Source organism: Mytilus edulis, chromosome 10 (genome assembly GCF_963676685.1).
Source record: "Mytilus edulis chromosome 10, xbMytEdul2.2, whole genome shotgun sequence".
Taxonomy (NCBI): Eukaryota; Metazoa; Mollusca; class Bivalvia; order Mytilida; family Mytilidae; genus Mytilus; species Mytilus edulis.
The window spans coordinates 22,985,623-23,007,711 of NC_092353.1; the positions used below are offsets into that span (position 1 = coordinate 22,985,623).

Below are 22,089 nucleotides of genomic sequence, written 5' to 3' on the forward strand. Positions count from 1 at the left end.
CTGAAGTGAAAAACATGAATTTTATTATTGTATTTTAAGTATAAATACCGGTTAAAACTTTCACAAATTTGTGGTAAAATCACTCAGTATCTATCACTTCATGCACAAATTGATATAGGGTGAGTGCCCCTCTGTTGGAAACAAGATCATATCCACCTAATTTTAGTTAACTGATGAAGAAACATTCAAAACTATATTTTTTTATCTTAGACTTGTGAGATTCTATTTACCATCACAACTGAATCAATAATATATGTAAGCATAAGTAAGAGTAAAACTGACAAACATATATAAGACTAAAACTGACATTCAGGCTTTACTCCACCTTCATTTCTCAAGTGAAAAAAAGGATGTAAGCGGCAAGCCGATAAGTTGTAAACAATTTGTTGTGATGAAAAAACATTACTATGTAACACTATGAATAGCAAGAGCAGTAAAAGGAAAGCAAATGCAAGTAACGGAAATGTGTCTAGTGAAACTGAACTTAAAAAGCCGTCAAAAAAACAACAAAAGAAGTCTGAAATCATAAATAAAGAAGCTATCGGTCCTGTGCCGAACGAGTCTAGTGCACCTTAAACAATGACAAATGTAAAAAATTCAAATACAAGTGCAAGTGGTCTATCGCATCAAATAATATTGCAATACAATCCAGACTCCAATTATTTATCAATTGTGAACCCATCATTACAATATGCACAACAAATGCAATCGTTTCAGCCGTTTCAACAAACACCACATCAACAAATGGTTCAATCCCCCTTTTGTTCTACTCCAAAAATGGTGCATCCTCGACCAAATTCTTCTCCATCCATGATGTCACAGAGACCAGTGTGGGTTGATGAATTAATAACAAATATGCGTCATATCGAAACAAGGTTAGATAAACTTGATCAAATTGGTATATTGGTGAGCTCTAATAATATGAAAGTTATACAAGTAGAGCAAGAAACAAAATCACTTAGTGAAAGACTTGCAGCTGTTGAAATCTCAACACAATATGTTAGTGACCAATATGAAGACCAAAAAACCAAATGTAACGAACTAAAATCAAGTGTCATCAACATAGAAAAAACTATAAATACCCAACAAGCAGATGTCTCGAGCGTTGAAAAAAAATGACAGCACAGAAAAAGAAATTGAACAATCATTTGAAAAAATGAAAAACTTGAATGAAAAAATGAGAGAAGATCTCTTAGATACACAAATAAAATCAAATATTGAGAACTTAGTTTTTTATAACATTCCTGAAAAAGATGATGAAGATTGTCTAGAAGAATCCTTGATATTCTGTGAAAAAAACTTAAAAATGCCAAATATGCGTGAATTCATCCAGATACTGAAAGCCAATAGAATGGGTAACAAAAGTGAGAGGATCCGTCCAATTCTGATCAAATTTGGTAGTTTTAAACAGCGTGAGGAAGTGAGAAAAAATGGTAAAAACCTAAAAGAAACCAATTTTGGAATTTTAGAACAATTGCCAGGTGAAATACAAAAACGAAGGAAAACTCTACTACCTGAACTTAAAAAACTGCGCGATGAAGAACATAAAGCTTATTTTGTGAGAGACAAGATACATGTTGGTGGCAAAGAATACAAAAAATAGCAGCACACTAGAGGGCAATTTAATAACATTAGATGTCTCAGTTGGAACGTTCATGGTTTATATTCATGTTTTGATGATAATGACTTCCTAAATATGATCAATGAATATGATTTAATTGTTTTATGTGAAACTTGGTTGAGTGATAGCGAAAGGCTTGATATCTCAAATTTCGAAATTTTAACAAGCTTTTCTAGAAAAAAGAATATTGGAGTTAGAAGGGAAGCTGGTATTTCAGTTTACTGTAAACCTTATATTTATAACGGTATTATTGTAGAAAAAATATTAACAAATGGTATTGTTTTAGTGAAACTAAAAAAAAGATTTTTTTCATATGCAAGATGACATGTATATATGTTTTGTTTATATTCCACATGAAAGATCGTCATTTTATTCAATAAATGATTGTGACTTTTTTAATTGTATTGAGAGTATTTTTTTAGAATATTGTAACAAAGGTAGTGTGTTCGTATGCGGCGATTTTAATAGTCGCACTGGTTTAATTAATGATATTTTACCTTCTGATAATCTAGATAGGTACATTGATGTTATGTGGCATGATGAAGTTCCCAATATCCCAACTCGTTGTTCGTTGGATACTATTGATAACCGATTTGGTAAATTGCTTATACAACTGTGCTATAACACCGGTCTAACAATTTGCAATGGAAGACTTGGAAATGATCGAGATGGAAAATTTACATTTTGTTCACCTAATGGTCGCAGTTTAATTGACTATATGTTAGCTTCACCAAATGATTATGATAAAATTTCAAACTTTGGCATTCTTAATATTAATGAATTTTCAGACCACTCACCCCTTGTGTTTGAAGTTGGTATCAAAACTGTTACAGAAGAAAATTTGCCAAAAGTATCCAGCTTTATAAAATGGGAAAAAAAGATAAAGTGGAAGAATATAAAACTAAGTTGAACTTGCACAAGAACGTTATGACTTAGATTGTTGAAAATTTACAACAAGTTGGTGATGCAAACTCGGCGGTAAAGTCATTAACGGATATTATTTATAATTGTGCGTTTGAGGTTTTCGGTAGTTCAAGATTGACCAATGAAAAGGAATTTAATCAGACAGTAAAACATAATGAGTGGTTCAACCAGAGATGTAAATTTGAGAAAGCTCAGTTTAATTCAGTTCGTAATACCTTGTTACGTAATGGAAATGAAGCAAACAAACAATTATATATACAGACACGAACAAAATATAACAAGACTAAACGTTCTGCAAAATTTCAATATAAAAAAATCGAAAGGTATTGAATTGTGCAAACTGGCAAAAACGGAACCAAAAGCATTTTGGTCAAAAATTAGACGAAAAACCAAATCATCGTGTAAAGTTGATGCGGACAGTATGTACAAGCACTTTAAAGCCGTCTTGGGTGGTGACCAAAAAGAAATATCGTCAGATATTAGAAAATTAATTAACGATCCATATGTGAATAATCTTTCTATTGAAGAACTTGACTGCGCTATCACAGATTTCGAAATTAAAGACGCACTTAAAAACCTTCGAATGGGTAAAAGTCCAGGATTCGATAAAATCATAGGAGAAATGTTTATGTCCGATTCCGAACTTTTTGTGCCTATTCTACTGACGCTTTTTAACTTTCTGTTCGATAATGGTTTTTACCCTGAAAATTGGAGTGATGGAATTGTTATTTCTGTGCCGAAAAAAGGGGACCTGTCAAACCCAAATAATTATAGACGAATCATGCTTGTCAGTATATTTTCAAAATTTTTTACTTATATTTTGAACAAACGTCTTATAAAATGGGCTGAGGAGAACGAAAAGTTATTTGCAAACCAATGTGGATTCCGACCGAATAAATCAACAATTGATGCAATTTTCGTGCTTCATGGTATTATTTCTCATACTTTACAAAATAAAGAAAAACTATTCTGTGCATTTGTTGACTTCTGTAAAGCGTTTGATAATGTAGACAGACGAATATTATGGTATAAACTTTTTAACTCTGGAATAAGTAGCAAAACAATTACTATGATAAAGTCGATATATGCAACTGTGCGCCTCCGTGTGAAAACTGATGGAGAATTTTCGGAAGTGTTTGAAAATATTTCTGGCGTGAAACAAGGTGAGCCTTTATCACCTTTAATTTTTATATTTTCATTAATGACATTGCTGAGGAGCTTGAAACAAGTAACAACGTCGTTAGTGTGAATGGTATTTTGATTCATCTGCTACTTTTTGCTGACGATACAGTTTTATTCGGTAAAACACCAGAGGCACTGCAGCTACTTCTTGATAAACTTCTAAAATATTGTTCAAAATGGAACATTGAGGTGAACAAAGATAAAACTGAAATAATTGTATTCCGTAATGGGTGGCAACAAGTCAATCACAGTTGGTATTATGACAAGCACGAGCTCAAAGTTGTGAACTCTTTTGTTTACCTAGGGAATTTATTTCACTATTACGGAAAATTTCAGCAAACCCAAAAGAGATTATCCCAGCAAGCTAATAAAGCCCTTGCGTCACTCTTTAATTCATTTAAGATGTTGTACATATCAACTCAACAGAAATGTGAAATGTTCGATAGTCTTGTTGGATCGATCTTAAGCTATGGTTCTGAGATATGGGGGTTTCATCATGCCAAGGACATTGAACAGGTTCATAATAAATTTTGTAGATTTGTACTTAAAGTTGGTAAAAATTCACCTATATGTGCTGTTATCGGTGAACTTAGACATTTGCAAATGCATATTATTAGAAAACAAAGAATACTTAAATATTGGTTAAAAATTGTTACCAAGAAACCTCCTATTGTATTTGATGTATATAAAATGTTAGTTAATGATGCTGAGAATGGTAAAACAAATGGGCGTCAAATGTTCGTACCTTGTTAAATGATCTTGGTTATAATTTTTTACGGTATAACCATTAAAATGTATTTTTTTCATATGATGTTTTGAAACTACGCCTCTATGATCAGTTTATACAAAGCTGGCGTTCTAGTATGTTGGATTGTGAAAAATTGGATATTTTGAAAATGTTCAAAATTGACTTTTGTTTGGAAAAATATTTACTTCTTGATGTCAATGTTAAGGTAGCACAATACAAAGATTTTTCATTCCCAATCAGACATCTTTACACTGATGTAATTTGACTCATCCTTCTTTAAATTTTATAAATGAGGTACCAAAAGAAAGAAGAAAGATTAATCTTTCAAGTTGTGATAATTTCATTATGACATAATTATTACATAATTGATTGTTATGTAATTATTTGCCATATTGTGATGTCCATACTTGAATGAATTTAGCATCTTTGTTATTCATAGCATCCCAAAATATTTTATAGATTCTTGCACAACACAGTTTGACTTCCAAAACTGTGTCTCAGATTTTTCCTTTTGTATTTCATTCTCTCATAAATCTTCAATGAAGTTTGCAACATCAATTCATAAGACATCACTAAATTCAATTGGGTATAAAATTTGTTCTATTGATGTTTTTGGAAATCTGGGACACAGTTTTGGAGGTCAAGCTGTGTTGTAATAATGTAATAATTATGTCATAATGAAATTATCACAATTTAAAAGATTGATCTTTCTTCTTTCTTTTGATACCTCATTTATAAAATATAAAGAAGGATGAAATGAGTTACATCAGTTTAAAGTTGTCTGATTGGGAGTGAAAAAATCTTTGTATTGTGCTACCTTAAACTCTTAACACAACTTAGATGTGGTTCACTTAAACTCAACATTGAAACTGGTAGATATAATAATGTGCCTTGTAATGAAAGACTATGTCAATGTTGCAATATGAAAGCTACTGAAAATGAATATCATTTTGTAATGATTTGTCCAGCCTATAAACATCTGCGTTTAAGATTTTTGCCTAAATATTATTGTTCTTGGCCTAATATGTCAAAATGTTTATCACTTATTCAAACATGTTCAAGAACTTTAGTATTAAAACTTTGTTGTTTGTTAAATGAAAACTGGAAACTACGGTCACAACTGATAAAGTAGATTATATATAATACTATTTGTTTAATATTTTGGTTTTGTTTTTTGTTTGTTATTTTTTTGCTTTCTGTTTGCATTTGTATTATGTCGCTTACTATATTATATATGTTGTTGATGCTATAGCATTATATTATATGCTGATTTGCAATAAATTACAATTACAAGTCAATGTTCAAATCTGACTTCATGATAAAATAAGATTCCATATCGATGAAATATCCCTCTGATAGACTAGCCGCAACGAAATACCAGTTTTAAAATGATAGGTGGAACCTAAATTTTAAACGATATATTCTAAATATTGCGAATACATTTCATAGTAATTCTTCTCAAAACTTTGCTATATTTTTCATTATTTTGTCTTTTGTTTAAAACTGTGTATGACCTCTACATGCTCTAGTTGTCTTTCAATTACATCCAGGTTGGCTTAGTTTGATGTCTGATTATTGTACATGTTTTACACCAATGTGGGGTTTGTTTATATTATTACAGACATGTAACAACTATTCCTTTAAATTCAAATAAAATGGATGCAAGAAATTAAACGACATCAATAGGCATTCTATTTTCAATAACCAGATGGGCCAGGCGTGTCACATGTACTAAGAATAAAGTTCAATTACTTCTCAATGTCATAGTAGAAATTTATGATATCAATCAGGGAGTTTACATTAATAGATATAAACAATGCACCAAAGTTTAATGAGAATTGTTGATAACATTATCAGAAACTTGAAAATTCCCCCTTTTTAATATATAAAACCACCATAACTTGGAAATGTAAAATTTGTAAGATTCTGTCTAAAGGCAGCAGCTTACATCACTAGATATCAACAATTCACGAGAACTGCTGACTCGGAAACATAAATTCTAAAATTAGTTAAAAAAAAAAGAAGGGAAGCTCCCCAGCTAACACATAATATTTTCATGATATTATTGACTGGTTATATATATGTTTGTCAAAAATATTTACCAAAAAATATTTTATAAAAACATTATTTGTAAATATTTTTTTATAATAAATAAATTAATATTCTTTGCTGATGTTTTTAAAACGTTAAATAGACAGTTTTATAAATGAGAACAATTGTATGTCGAGGAGATATTTCTTTGCAATATTCAAACAATATCTGATGGACATTTTTATATTACATTTAATTTATATACTTTTTAGATGTGTAAAAGAAATATCTATAAAACATTTTTGACTAATATCTGTGTAAAGAATAAATTTGATGTATAATAAAATATCTTTTTGGTGTAACATCAATATAATTTTCTTGTCCTAATTAAAAATATAAAAATGGTAATATCTAATGAATATTTCAATAACATCATAACAATATATTTTGTCATTTTATTTAGAAAATATTAGTTAAAGACTGTTTCATAATCGTTTTAAGATAACATGTTTAATAGATATTTGTAAGATGTATGATAGAAATGTTTTCCAAATGTTTGTTAATGATATTTGATTGAAGCACATGTTCGATATGAAAAAAGAAATATTTTATAAACATTTTTACATAATATTTCTAATTGATATTTGTAAGATGTACGACAAATATTTTTCTAATGTTTGTAAGTGATATTTGTGTGAAGCCCATGTTTGATATGAAAAAGGAAATAGTTTTTATATAATTTTTTAATCAGATTAACATGAATGCCTTCTCATTTTTGATAGAAAAGTTTTAACAAATCTAATCTAACTTAGATGAAAATTCCAATCAAGTCAAAAGAAAAATTATCTAGCGAATAACGATTGTGTTTGAAGAGCATTGAGGACTCATTGAAAAATCAAATGATAAAGTCATACCAAATAGGACTACGATAATCTGTGCCTAAAACTAGAAAATTCTTTGTATTTTGCCTAATTCAAAGTTTTTAAAACAGTGTTTATAAAACAATATCATTGATATTTCCTGCCAATATAGAAATATAAGCCAACATTGTGCTAGTCTCGATGCACCAGAGTTATCGTTCTTACAGCCAACAATAACATATGGAGCGTTTGGATAATCGAGACTAATATCTCCCCAAAATTTTGATCACACTAGAATTTCAATGCCTTTGAGTGATAACTTTTTAGAAACTATTGACATACATCTTCCAAATGATCAAGTAAAAAATGGGCGTCTTTCGCCTCATTTTTACGTAAAATCTCATCACAAAGTTTGTGCGATAAAAAGTTGAAAAAAAACATTACAATAATTGCCGGACCAATGTATGGTACGGAAATGCAAATATGGACTGTCAGACAGAAAACAGCCTATATTCCATACATTACATAATCTTGATGTTCATTAAAACCCAATAAGAAGGCTATTTTGATACTCAGCTATCCTAAAATGAATTTTGATTGCACAATAGCTCTCATATTTGGAAAATCCACAGGGGTCAAAATGCGAAACTACCCACCTAACTGTGGAGTTCTACCTAATGTTAATAAATGGCTATCTCATCAATTGCTCCCCTCTTAATAGAATTGCCGTAAACGTTATCGATTTATTTTAAGACATACATGTATTAGCGCTAAAAGACGTGAGACGTTCTGGCGCGTAATAGTGGACACGTTAATTAAGGAATAACAGTACTGTAGTTGAAGAGTTGCCACCGTCAATTTTTTGCAGTTTTACTGGCGACGCGTAGCGGAGACAGTAAAACGAAGATTTGCGACCGTCAAATCGAAATTGACGGTGGCAACTCTTCAACAACAGTACTGTTATTCCGATTCTGATGCATTACGAAAAGAAAAAATACGATAAAACTTGAAAAATTGTCTAAATTTGAATTTATATATAGTAGTAATCGAACATTTGTTGATTCAACCAATTCAAAATGGCGGGTCCCTCCTTAGTTACGCCTGGTCAACTGTGGATTTGACGGCAACTTTTAGCCAATAAAAAAAATTGTTACATCCAAATTGCATTATAATAACAATTATCGGACAAGTTTGGGGGTTCTGAAATCGGACACGTTTGGGGAATATTGAATATTACGGACACGTTGGGGAGAATAGACACGTTTGGGGGAATCAGACACGTTTGGGGGGAAGGACACGTTCGGGAGTGTTACATATATACTGCATTATATTCCAAGTGCACGAAATTTGCCATAGATTTTGAAACAACAAAAATATGCCATAGATTAGGAAATTACAAAACTTGCCATAGATTTGAGATGGCATGACGTCACATTTGCCATAGATAAGGAATCTGCCATAGATTTGGAACCCGCCATAGATTTGAGTCATACATATATTATAGTAGCATTTTAATAATAGTATACAGTCATGCAGATACACGCAAAAATAATTGTCCTGTCCCCGTCCGAGTACTTATGAAAATTATGTCGATGTGTAAGTTAAAACCGAGATTTAATAGTTGTGTTTTTTTCGATCTAAAAAGCACGATATGGACAAAACTCTGATTGGCATATTTATTTTTCATTTTTGTTATCTATCATACGATTGGTTCTCAATGTTAAAACCGGAAGTCATGTCTGACATAAAGGTCGGTCTGATGATGGAATGAATATCTGGACGCCTTTATTTTCGTTTTTTCTCCCAAAATAACCCAAGCTGAATAGTCATAAAGAATGGATGACAAATGCGACTATGCATGGTACCTATAGGACACAGAGACATGATGATCAATTTATTGTGGGAGGAGACACACACAATTAGGTCTTCTCGTTTAATAGTATAGATATCAGACCTTCACGACAGTATTGTAACGTGCAGGAAATATCTTGGGCAATAAAACGGAATCGGTCGAAAATTAAGTGTAAATATTCTCGCGTCAAGTTTACAGAAGTTCTTTTAAACTTGTATTTCCTATCATAATTTCCTTGATTGAGGATTGCTGCTAACGTGGAAGCTATTAAACCAAGTTACGGACTGTCGCGAGTTGGTTGATCTTTATGGAATAACCGTTTCATAGATGATATCGGATATGTTCATAATGTCGTAACGACAATACTCATCACTTTTCAATAATGTGACCTGCCGAATAAGATTACATACTGGATTTTTAATAATATAAGCAACACGACGGATGTTACACGTGGATCTGGATCTGTTCACCCTACCGGAGCACCTCAGATCACCCCCAGTGTATTTCTATGTTGTGTCTTCTATCTATTTGTCTGTTTGTCTTTTATTTTAGCCATGGCGTTGTCAGTTTGTTTTCAATCCATGAGTTTAGTTGTTCCTCTGATATGAAACATAGTTTCGTTCCTCTTTTTTAAGCGTACAAAACAATGGGTTAGCTCTTCGGCTTTTTGAAAGACGCCTTTACAGTTTATCTGCTCTTCGTTTGGGTTGTGGTCTCTTTGACACATTCCCCATTCCCATTCTTAGCTTTATTCACAACTTTTGTAATAAATCAGTAAGCAACAACATTAAAAATGTAATATTACTAAATTACTAAATTGCACTTTACCTCATTGCCTTATAAGTACATGTTAAATATCCTGTCGATAATCCAAAGAGTGTAAGCAGAAAAAAGGCAAATGTTCAAATTATTATAACATATTAAAACAAAAAAACACTGCATTCTGGGTTTGTCTCGTTTTATGTATACTCCACTTTACCTTTTATTACATGATAAATGACTTTTCATATTACGAATAGAAGACGTTGTCAACAAAAAAACTATTTCATTGAGTGCATCTGTTGTAGATGTGATCATAAATTAGGATGTGTCAACATTCAACTTGGTATGCCAAAAGAAACTACAGGTAACGTTGATGATACAGAAAACTATTATACCTGATACAACATTGTTTGTTAGCTGGAATCCATCGCTAACTTTTTTATTATTACTATTTATAGAATAACTATTAATCGAAGAATTTGAAAAGAGAAAAACATTTAAGGAATGACTGCAATACTTTTTCTGTCTATGAAGAAATAACATAAAAAAATTGGTGCACACTGAATAACGCGCGTAGCGGGTTATTTAACAGTGTGCACCCGATTTTTTAAGTTATTTCGAATAGACAGAAAAAATATTACAGTCAATTCTTATAATTTAATTCTAAATTACATTTTAAACCGTAGAAAACCATGAAAAAACGTTGACGACGTCGCGGTCACATGACTAAATTATGGCTATGGGCTTATAACAAAATAACGTCAGCCAATCAGAAGACGCGTTACATCCAAAATTAAAGTATTCAACGAGTGACCAAACTACATATTAATTCACGAATGCGCGCAGCGCATGAGTTAATTATAAGTGTTGTTCGGTCACGAGTTGAATATTTTTCGAAATTTGAATTCTTTGATCAGTGATTCTTTTTATAACTTTGGCAATTGACTATTTTATGAAATTAAACTAGAAAATGTAAGGAACAATATCTTTTTCTACGCATTCACAATTTGTGTTGGTCCGACGTTATCCACGTCTTGACAACGCTTATTGTTGTATGACGTCAGAGGAGTGAAATAACCACGTTTATTTCACAAGTGAAAATATCGGTTTTTATTTCACTGAGAAATCAATGTAATTCATTGCAACCAATGTAATAATAATATTTATTATAACATTTGGTATCCATTTAAAACTGTTTTTAATATATGAATTACATACTCGAATGTCAATGACAACTACTAAGATAAACATTATTAAAATGAAACAAATCAATTAAGCGAGTTCAATTTATTTCATTTATTTTGTTCAACGTTTTTACTATTGTGAAAATTCGACAGGGTGAGTTTCTTAAGAATAACTAACGTTTTGAATTTCCGTAGAGTAAATTATAGACGTTAATTATTGAAGCTGTAGGGTGTTTGTTCAAAGCTAAACAATTATAAGTACAAGCGTAGATTGTTTTACAAATTACAATTTGCTTTTGAACAACCATTATTAGACATTCTTTTTTAATGCAGGAAAACCTTTTCTGATTTGTATGTAGACAAATCATATCTTACTTTACTGACTATCGCAAATAAGATATCTAGTGCAAAATATATGTATCATATAACTATAGGGAATTGTGAAATGATCATTAATGAGACAACAACTATATGTCGAAGAGACCAAAGGAAGAGAATGTAAGAGATTACAGGACACTGTAAGGCTTTCTCAATGGCGATAAATTAACCGATAAGAAGCTATAAATAACTCGGCATGAAAAACATGTAACAGAAAAAAGAGAAAACAAACATCATTTTGTACAATAGAAACAAAGATGTGGTATGATTGCCAATGAGACAACTGTCCACAAGACACCAATATGGCACAGAAATTAACATTTATAGGTCACCCTACGGTGAACAAAGCCTTATTCATAGAAATATTAGACTATGTACAAATAAAAATATTAAGTTACTGACCAAATGGAATTATCCGCTCAAGATCTGTAATTGATGAAGAATAATTTTTGAAATAGACAAATTATGAAGTAATTAGGAATTAAAAATAATGAATAATGAAATATAGCAAAAACACATTTGAGTTGTATTTAATATATTAACCCGAACGTATTACATATGAATGTACGTTGATGCATTACACTGTGTATTTTATTGTTTTAAATTCAAAGCCATTACAGAATCTACTGACCAATTACGGTATACACTAACTATGACAAAAAGCATCGTGTTTACTACATTTTTGTCTAATACAATGAAGCCGTTCATGACCAGACGTAAAGATTCAACATCTGAGATCAATGTAGAAAGAACATTACGCACAACATTTAAGCCTAAAATAAATAATCGAGGTATGAGTACATGTTAGTTAGCAATTCTTGTGTTTTTGAGCATTTTGAACCACATCGCTCAGGCATTTTATGAATATCTACCTGAAAATTCACCCACTTTAGTATCACCGTTTAGTTGCCGAATATAGCTTTTATATGTTGTTTTTTTTGTACATTTGTTTGTCTGTTTGTCTTATTCTGTTTAAGCCAAGCCATTTTCAGTTTATTTTCTATTTATGAGTTTGAATGTCCTTTTGGTATGTTTTGCTCCTTTTTTGTTGAAATATGTAGGTACGAGTCCATTACTATTGCAGGTCGGTATGTCAAATCAATATATTTTAAATGCTTACATTAATAAAATTAACCGACATGATACTGCAAAACGATACCCCAGTTGCGAAACAAAACTTAAATGAAAAAAGACGATAATGCCAGAGAAAGATAGATAAAAAAAATAGATAAGAGTAATACCAGTATGACCCTCCCCTTTGAAGCTACTGTCCATTATTCACAAACAGGTATACACGGTCTAAACCATATTTTGCACCATTGGTAAAGATTTTGTTTTGTCTTCTATATTGTTTCGAAAAGCATATGTATGCAGATGAAATTAAAGTACTAGAATATTAGGTTTCTTTAATGTTTTCATTAAACTATGCTCCTATCTTAATGTATCTTTACACAATTTACTTAAAAAGTATTTATCAATTATAAATATACCCATAACATTTAATTGAATCGAAATGTTTGTGCCGATGACAAAATCTCAAACACATCAAACGATTGGAGTACAGCTGTCATATTCGTGACTTGGTACAGTCATTTTCAGGTGTTTATTATACAGTATGTACGGTGACCTATAATTCTGTGTTATTTTGGTCTCTTGTGGAGAGTTGTCTCATTGTCAATTATACCACATTTCTTTTTTTATAAATATGGTCAGTTTTGTTAATGCAGTCAAATAATTTTGTTATATGAGCCATTCTGAGATGCATGAAAAAAGACGACATCCTGGCACTCTTAATTGATGTAGACACACTTTTGTATTTATTGTATTTCAACATATAGTGCTGTCATTTGTTTTATTCAGCCTGTCCTGAGTTGAGTTAGACAAAATACTGATTTATAATGCACCAATATCAATTTTATCATAGAGTGCAAACATGGTCAGTTTTGGCTAATGCGGTCAAATATTTTGTTAATCGAGCCAGTCTGAAATATGGAAACTTGACGGTTATATAACCCGATATAAACATAAACATAGATACAAATAGATTACGACTCTGTGCAATATTGGATTTCTAGGTCTATTTGATTTCATATAATACACGTAGCTTAAAAATATATTAATAATTGCACAAAACTTGTATAAGACTGATTTGTCCAAGATTTAACCAGACAACCAAATGGTTAACCTTGATTTACTTGCATGTTAAAATTCTTTTCCATTTCATAACTGAAATATAAGTTTCAATCAAAGTTCACATGAATGCGGATTCTAGTCGAATTCATTTGCAAGTCAATAGTTCATTAGCGATGTTTCTTAATACCAAGTCAGGAATATGACAGTTGTTATCCATTCGTTTGATGTGTTTGAACTTATGATTTTGCCATTTGATTTGGGACTTTCCTTTTTGAATTTTCCTCGGAGTTCAGTATTTTTGAGTTTTTACTATTTGCTTATTTTGAAAAAACAGAACCAAACTATGGCTTTTTAAAAGTGAATAATTATTTTAGTTTGTCAATTTCATTAATGAATAAGACAAGAAAATATCAGTTCTAAGGAGGATAATTTAATATCACACTACACATTCGAAAACTTTACTTTATAACTAATTCCAACCTCAAATTAATTCAGTCTGTATAGTGGGAGCTGGCCCTTGGCTGGAATATATATATATATTTGTACATTCAAGGTGAAATTAAATAAATCACTTACATAAAAAATTATCCAAAATTTTACTATAATAGTGGTTAACGAACACGACAACAAAATCTAAACCAAAAATCCTATATTGCGTTTATGAATGTCCAGCTTTGGACGGACATTTGTCTTGTTTTGCAATAAATGGAGTGCTTTTTGGTCAGCATCACTGGACTTTTCATAATATTTCCTCATTGCAGAATACACTTTGGGTATATAAATACCATCATTTTTAAATAAAAACTGAGGATATCCTATGAATTTCAAAAAGACTTGATATTGGATGCGCCAACAGCAGATGCATATTTTGATATGCATTCACCACACACCATGTGAATCACAATCATACAATATGTCTCATTAGGATTACAACACCAATGGTAAATTTTCAGATCCGATTTGGTACCTAGTAGACTTACAAAATCTTAAATCACTCTATTTAGAACAGGAACATAGACATTGACAATCTTAAATCCTTATGTGATATGTTTCATAGATTTTGTTTGAGGCAAATTGGTTTTACCGTATTTCTTAAAAAGGTTCTGTATTACCAATTGGAATTAAAAATGTAAACTCCGTTATGTTGGCTTATGCATCGTTGGCATTAATATTTTTTAAGAACTATTTCCAATCTTTCCTTTGATATATCATCCATCGAATGAACAAAAGTCATAATCATGAATTTCCAGTCAATTTCATCTTTACATCATTCGATTGTGTTCAACGGAATTTCACTCCCAAGTTTTAGTTGGATATTATTATTTCTTGATAAATATAAAACACGAGATATGGTCTGATTGCCAGTGCAACAAATATCTACTAGAAACGCATTGACGTAAATGAAAGCAAAACCCGGTTATCGTACGACTTTTAACAATAAGAAAAACTAAAACCATATATTGAGCAAAATAAGGCGCCGACATGACAAAATATGAAACAAAGAAAACGAAAAAAAACCCCTAAAGGTCTAACTTATGAAAAAAATAATTGACAAATAACAAATATGACAGACATTCAATAATAGTACTCGAAGTAATCGAAGACATTCACAAAGGAAATTGTAACTAATAAATAAGTTATGTTCCCCTAGACTAAAATATCAATCAGTACATAACAAAGGGTACACATCTAGACATTGATTCTTTTAAAGTTTGTCCTCTACGTTTTAGAGACATAGCGTTAAAACTTAATGATGCAAGAAAAGATAAAGGGCAGTATGCAGAATTTGAATTACTAGTAATTGGGATATTCATGGGAATAGTCTTGAACAATACTTAAAGTCACATTAGCTATCAAATAACAGATGCACTAACATAAAATAATTAATGTATATATTGTGTTTCTCTCAAATTTTAAGTGTTCCTTGATGTTATATATTTATATAAATGTTTACCGATTGTGGTCACTTTGCCTGAATTAAACTGTTTAAAGTTAAAATGTTTTAATCCATATTTCAAAAATGATTTTTTGGTGTCGGTTTACCTTTTGGTTGTAATCATTTGCAGGTCTCCACAACGAAATCTTCATCTATTCGGTTTGTGCTGGTGCGTTTGCCCTTGTCATACTTCTGTGTACAGTGTTTCAGCGACGTTACAAGCAGATTTACAACTATTTAAGACGGAACACGCCTGATAATGAAAGAATAACAAATATACAGGAAAACATACTCCAGGACGTTCCTTCTGTGGAAATAGAGGGAATTTATGAAGTTATAGATGAATCGAATATGATAGATAACTTCGGAAACACAGAAAATATCGATGACCAAGCATAAAAAAAGCAACTGAAAACACGTAGGATATATAGCAGTGGTTATCCTAATCGGTATCGTCTTGTTAAGGAAGTTTCAAATATTATTAACTCAAACCGCAGTCAATCGAAGGTTTCTTTAATATCAGGCACTAATAATTAAGCATGAGATTATGAACATCCTTCATGCTAATAAGGTTAAAGTTTGATATCTTTGATGCACGAACAGACTGTACACTCTAGCAATTTAATTCATTTAATCATTTATTGCAGAGATATTCTGTTAAATACTGTAATATATGAATACGATCTCATTAAATGCTGTTGTTCCATTATTTATTTTTCATTTTTTAAGAATTGTCTTTTAGATAAGTAAACTCATCATTGATACCAGAATTGAAATTTTTGTATTTGTGCCAAAGGCGCGTGTTTCGTCTACTGTGACGATAGAATAAAAAAAGGATAAGACTAGTTTGGCTTTGTTCTCTCAACATTTTTTGCCATAGCGTTGTCCATTCCCCTTTGACATATTTGTTGTGAATTTTACATTAGTATTAGCCGACTTTTATTTTTTATACAGAAGATTTAGGTACAAATCTATTTATTGGAATTTGTTTAATTCATTGGTATTTTCGAACAAGGATGCGCGTGTTGCAATGCCTAGCATACCACAACGTTTCATTTCAAGTATCTGAAATAGGAAAAAAGGTGTATAAAAACGATTCAACTCAGTCAATTTGAGCTTCTACCAAAATATGAAGATATTCTGTTTTAAAAGTAGTTTCTGAAAAGTTTTGACGATAGTTCATTCACATATGGCAAACGTCAAAGAACCGATAGTACATACAGGACATTGATTGATCCGAAAAGCGCACACACCTTTAAATTTGTCTCGTGCACTAACATGTGGCTGATAAAATACGTACTCATTCTGTAAAGTATATACGTTTGATAGGAAATTTGACGAACTTACGGTTGTGTTAGCTTATTGTTTCAACTATTTGTTTCTTTTCGGTATCGTCTTTTTTATCAGACAATCAGTATTAGTTTGCTAAAAACAACGGTAACCTTATACTTGATGTATTTGGCAATAAACATGAAATTTGTATCATAAAAAAAAGAAATAAATGGAAAATCTGTTCAAAGACGTTTATCAAACTTAGTGATCCCTTTAGGTTCTGGTTTTGTACTTAGATTCTATTCAGATTGGTTTCAACAGGTTATACAAAATATTTTTTGTGAAAGTTCATCATATTGTACAATAAAAAGTTAAAAGTACGCATTGTACAATTACTAGTATTTACTTTGAAAGCCTCTCAAGTATTGAAATCAAATGGTCTACGTCCAAATAACGTAAAAGAAAAGAGATTAAAAACAAAATAAATCCAATATAAGTACACTAACGACATTTATGTTTTACTACTGATTTCATATCAGCAAAGAAAAAATACAAAGCGAGGTCAAACAGATATTCGAGCGTATAAAATCAGTAAAATAAACAGTTCTATTTATTAGTAATAAGTCTTAATAACATATTTTGATTTTGATTTTGATTAAGAATATGAATTTACATGAGCCTTGTTATAGATATTTGGTTATATGAATGACGGCGCTTGTAGTTCATTGATAAATCGCCTCGGATTGACATATATACGTGACGATCAATCATTATTTACGTGATGACGTAATATTAAATGTCCAAGCCCCGTCCTTTGTCTAATAAACTATACGGCAGAAATGTTAAATGAAAAAATGTACGAAAGACATCAGATGGAAATTTAATCATGCGTCAAAAATAAACTGACAACGCCATGGCTAAAACATAAAAAAGACAAACAGACAAACAGACAGACACTTTTACACAACACACGATATTGAATCCTGAAGACTGAGCTACCTGAAATCTTCTTAAAACTTGAAATGACTTAAGTTGACTCAGAAAGTTTAGCAAATGTGGAACCCGTCATGTTGCTTATTTTAGTACAAACGCGGTAATAATTCCGTGGGTCTCACCCAGGAAAAGAGGACGGGATTATAGTAACGACATAAGGAACATCCGCTATCATCTGTGGGGAGAACATTCCATAACGTTCAACTCGTAATGGCGTCCTTAAAAAAACAGAAGCAATCATTTCAACTTCACCTGTTTGCCTTCTTTTTAAACAGCTTCCTTACATGTATGACACCAATCATATGTCACAAAAATCACTATATACTGTAATGATTTTCTACTGGCAAATATTCGAAACGCTAATATGAATGTCTCTTCAGATAAATTCATCACTACTTCCAAATGTACAGCACGAGTGTTTGCGCAAGTAAATAGACAAATGTATACTTTACTGGTAAGTCCATCTATGGTTTTAACATTCAAGGCACCAGTAAAATCTACCCCGGTTACTGTAAACGGGGGTGCTTCTGTTAGTCGGTCTTTAGGTAAAGGAGGTGGATCTGGAGCGGAATACGGTCGACCAGCAACTTTCTTGCAGATCACGCATTTATGCATAAAGCTCTTGATAACTTGTCGTATCGATGGTATCCAATAGGTTTGGCGTAGTAATGTTACGGTACTCGATAATCCTGAATGAAAATGAGTAACATGTGCGTCCATTATGATAAGTTGTGTCAATTTGTCTTTTGCGGGTAGCAATATCGGGAATTTTGTATATTCTTCAAGAGGTGCATTATGAATGCGTCCGTCGCAGCGAATTAATTTGTCTTTAGCTATGTATAATTTTAGTTGTTTGACAAGGTTGTGTTTTTTCCCCTCTCCTGTTTGCAAATCTTGAATGATTTCTGAATAATGCTTTTTCTGTGTGTATTGTATCCACGTTATAGATGCGTTTTGTATTTCGATCGTGTTTAACATACCTGTTTGTATAGCTCGTGTTCTACAGTTTGTTATAAATCTTCTCAAGTAAGCGGTAATTCGAAGAAGTTTCTTGAATGAGTTGAATCTATTCAAATCGATGACATTTCCGATCCCTTGCATCATGTGTATAGAAAATTTGTTCTGTGTAGCTTGTACGGTATCTACTACGACTTCTTGCTGTGCAATAGTGGATAAAATTATTGCTTCATCTGTGTGCCATTCTGGCCAATTATCTTCTTCTGTGAGCCAATCTGGGCCATGCATCCAAAGTCTGTTGTCTTTGAACTTGTCTATGGTTATCCCTCTTGACATTAAATCAGCCGGATTTGACTCACTTGGACAGTATCGCCAAGTCAACTCTTCTGTTAGCTCTGTAATTTCTTTAACGCGGTTTGAAATAAATGGTTTTAAAGTTTTCTTTGAACTTAACCAGGTCAAAACTATCTGGCTATCACTCCATAAAACTGCACGGGTTATCTGCAAAGTGTTCCTAATGTGTGCTAAAAGTCTGCTTCCAATTACGGCAGCCATCAATTCTAATCTGGGTATTGTCAGTTGTTTCAGAGGTGCTACTCTGTTCTTTGCCATTATTAACGAACTTTTTCCGTTTGCGACAATGTACGCGCATGCGCCGTAGGCTTTCATACTAGAGTCCGTGAATACATGTATAACGTTGTCGTTGTTTGTGTCTGAACTTTCATCAAAGTAATGTCGGGGTACAACTGTCTTTGTGGCTTCCTGTATATCCTTTCTGATATTCACCCATTCTGTGATCGTTGAGTCAGGTAGTAATTCGTCCCAGTTGAAGTTTTTCTCCCATATGTTTTGCATTAACATTTTACTGCGGACGGTTATAGGGCTTAATATTCCTAGCGGGTCATAAATCCTTCATGATTGTCTTAGTACTTCGCGTTTTGTTATTAGTTCTGATGTATCCAGATTAGGCGTAACGAATCCTAATGTGTCACTGGTTGTATCCCATCGTAATCCTAAGATTTTAACTAGTTGATCTTGGTCCATAACGTTTTCGGTTCTTGCTAATACTTGTAATAGTTGACTGTTCGAGGCCCATGAGCGCAAATAAATCCTCCATCTGCAAATAAACTACGAACGAGTTTAAAGTATTTCAACAGTTCTTCTTCTGATTCAAAGCTTGATACAATGTTATCTACATATAAATCTTTGGTAAGTTTTTCCGTGAAATCAAATGGATGGTTATTCAAGTGCTTTGATAATACGGTGTTTAATATAAATGGCGAGCATGTAGCACCAAATAGTACGGACTTGAATCTGTATGTTGTTAAATTGCTGTTTGGGTCTGTTGGTTTACTCAACCAGAAAAACCTAGTTACGTCCCGGTCCTCAATGTCCAGTCCAACATTTAGAAACGCCTTTTCGATGTCTGTAGATACTGCATACTTATTCAAGCGGAATCTGAGTAGTATGGCGGTGACTTCATTTAATTTAGGCGGTACATTCAGTAAGCAGTCATTCAAGCTAGCACTATCTGGTGTCTGTTTGCAACTACAATCATATACGATCCTGATGGGCGTCGTGACTGAATCCTTCTTTACTGGGTGATGTGGTATGTAATGCAGCTTGATATTTTGTTTGATTTCTTTGTTATCAACTCTCTCAATGAACCCTCGCTTTTCCTGCTCATCAATTATTCATCCGTATTTTAAAAGTAATTTTGGTTCCTTCCGTAAACGTTTAATTACACTCTCAGTCCTTCTGAAAGCAACAGCTTTGTTTGTTGGTAGCGGTGGATGTTCTGCTTTCCACGGAAGTTTGGCTATATACCTGTTGTTATTGTAAGATATTGCTGTTTCTTCGTACATTTTCTGAAATTCGTCGTTTTCAGTATTTGCGGTCTTATCTTCAACTCCAAGCAATTCAATCTCCCAGAATTTCGCTAGGTTTAATTCCTCCGTCTTGTGTGATACGATAACATTAAGAATAGAGCTCCTACTTGTGGTACATGTACTTGTCATTATGGGTCCTAATAGGAGGTATCCAAGCTTGGATTCAACGGCGGTTGGTCCTTCACCTCTAATAATGTCATCTTCAACTATACTCCAATAATAATCTGCTCCGATTAGTATTTCAATTTCGAACATGTCATCGTCCGATACAGGATGTGCTAATTTTAGTCCTCGAAAGTGTCTCATGTTAGTAACGGATTTCACGTGAATTTGTAGTGGCATTGCAATTTCAGGAATAATTAGCACGTTTAGTGGTATATTTTCGCCTTCATCTGTTTGAATATAAACTGTTGCCGATTTTATGTGTCTTACTTGTCTATTTTGTTCTCCGAAACCGGAAAGGTGCACTACTTCGTTTCCGCTTGAAACTAAATCCAACTTCTCTGCAAGAGTCTCTGTTATGAAGGACCTCTGCGCACCTTCATCTAACAAAATATTGGCTTCTGTACTTTGTTTTCTCGAACTAACAGTAGCGACGGCTGTCTTTAACAGTACATTTGGAGTTCTTTGTGTTAGGGACGAATTAATACCGTATTTTCGGTTTCATTGGCTGGCGGTTTGCTCGATTCCTCAGATTTCTCATCTTTACTGCATATGCTAGTGTGATGACGTTTGTTACAATTTCGGCAGTTACTTTTTGATTTACAATCAGCTAGTTTGTGGTGACGTAGGCAGTTGAAACACAGTCGTTCACTCTTGACTATATTCATCCGCGCGTTAGCGGTTGTGACTTTAGTGCAGTTGACGGGTGTGTGTCCAATTTCGTGACAAAATGCGCATTGCTTTGTGTTTATCTTTTTATCCGAATACGACCTTTCGTTCTTGTTGAATGATGATTTTGTACGTGATTTTGCGTTGGTCAAGAATGTAGCGGTAGCGAGTGGGCTTTCTACTTTTTCCGGTAATTTTCCGGCTTCCATAATATTAAGTTCTTCGAGAAGCGCTTTGCGTAAATCATGTAGGGTCCAGTTTGTGGATCTGTGTTCTCGTGCTAAATGTTGACGTATCTCTGCGGGTAATTTATTTAGAATTACAGGGACTAGTAGTGATCCATACGTATCGTCTGTCTGTCCGAGTGACTCGAGACCTCTTACATACGTTTCTGTCTTATCATAGTAGTTACGGAGACTAGTAATTGTATTAATTGGAGCCTGTAAATCAAGTAAGGCCTGCATGTAGGTTTGGACGATTTTATGAGTTTGTCCGTATCTTTCCTGGAGTAATGAAATTGCTTTGTCGTAATTTGT

The 22,089-nt window shown here is 32.6% G+C and overlaps 3 protein-coding genes across 3 annotated transcripts in view; 2 read left to right on the forward strand and 1 right to left on the reverse strand.

Annotated features, from left to right (window-relative positions):
- The window catches only part of LOC139490679 (glucose dehydrogenase [FAD, quinone]-like), a 542,951-nt gene that overhangs the window by 493,333 nt on the left and 27,529 nt on the right, over positions 1 to 22,089 (forward strand). The gene's annotated exons all lie outside the window — the stretch shown is intronic.
- On the forward strand, positions 1,178 to 1,603 carry LOC139492648 (uncharacterized). Its single transcript, XM_071280800.1, has one exon. It carries the CDS (start codon positions 1,178 to 1,180, stop codon positions 1,601 to 1,603), a length of 426 nt encoding a protein of 141 aa, XP_071136901.1.
- Positions 18,144 to 19,694, reverse strand: LOC139492649 (uncharacterized). Its single transcript, XM_071280801.1, has one exon. The coding sequence runs from the start codon at positions 19,692 to 19,694 to the stop codon at positions 18,144 to 18,146; it is 1,551 nt and encodes a 516-aa protein (XP_071136902.1).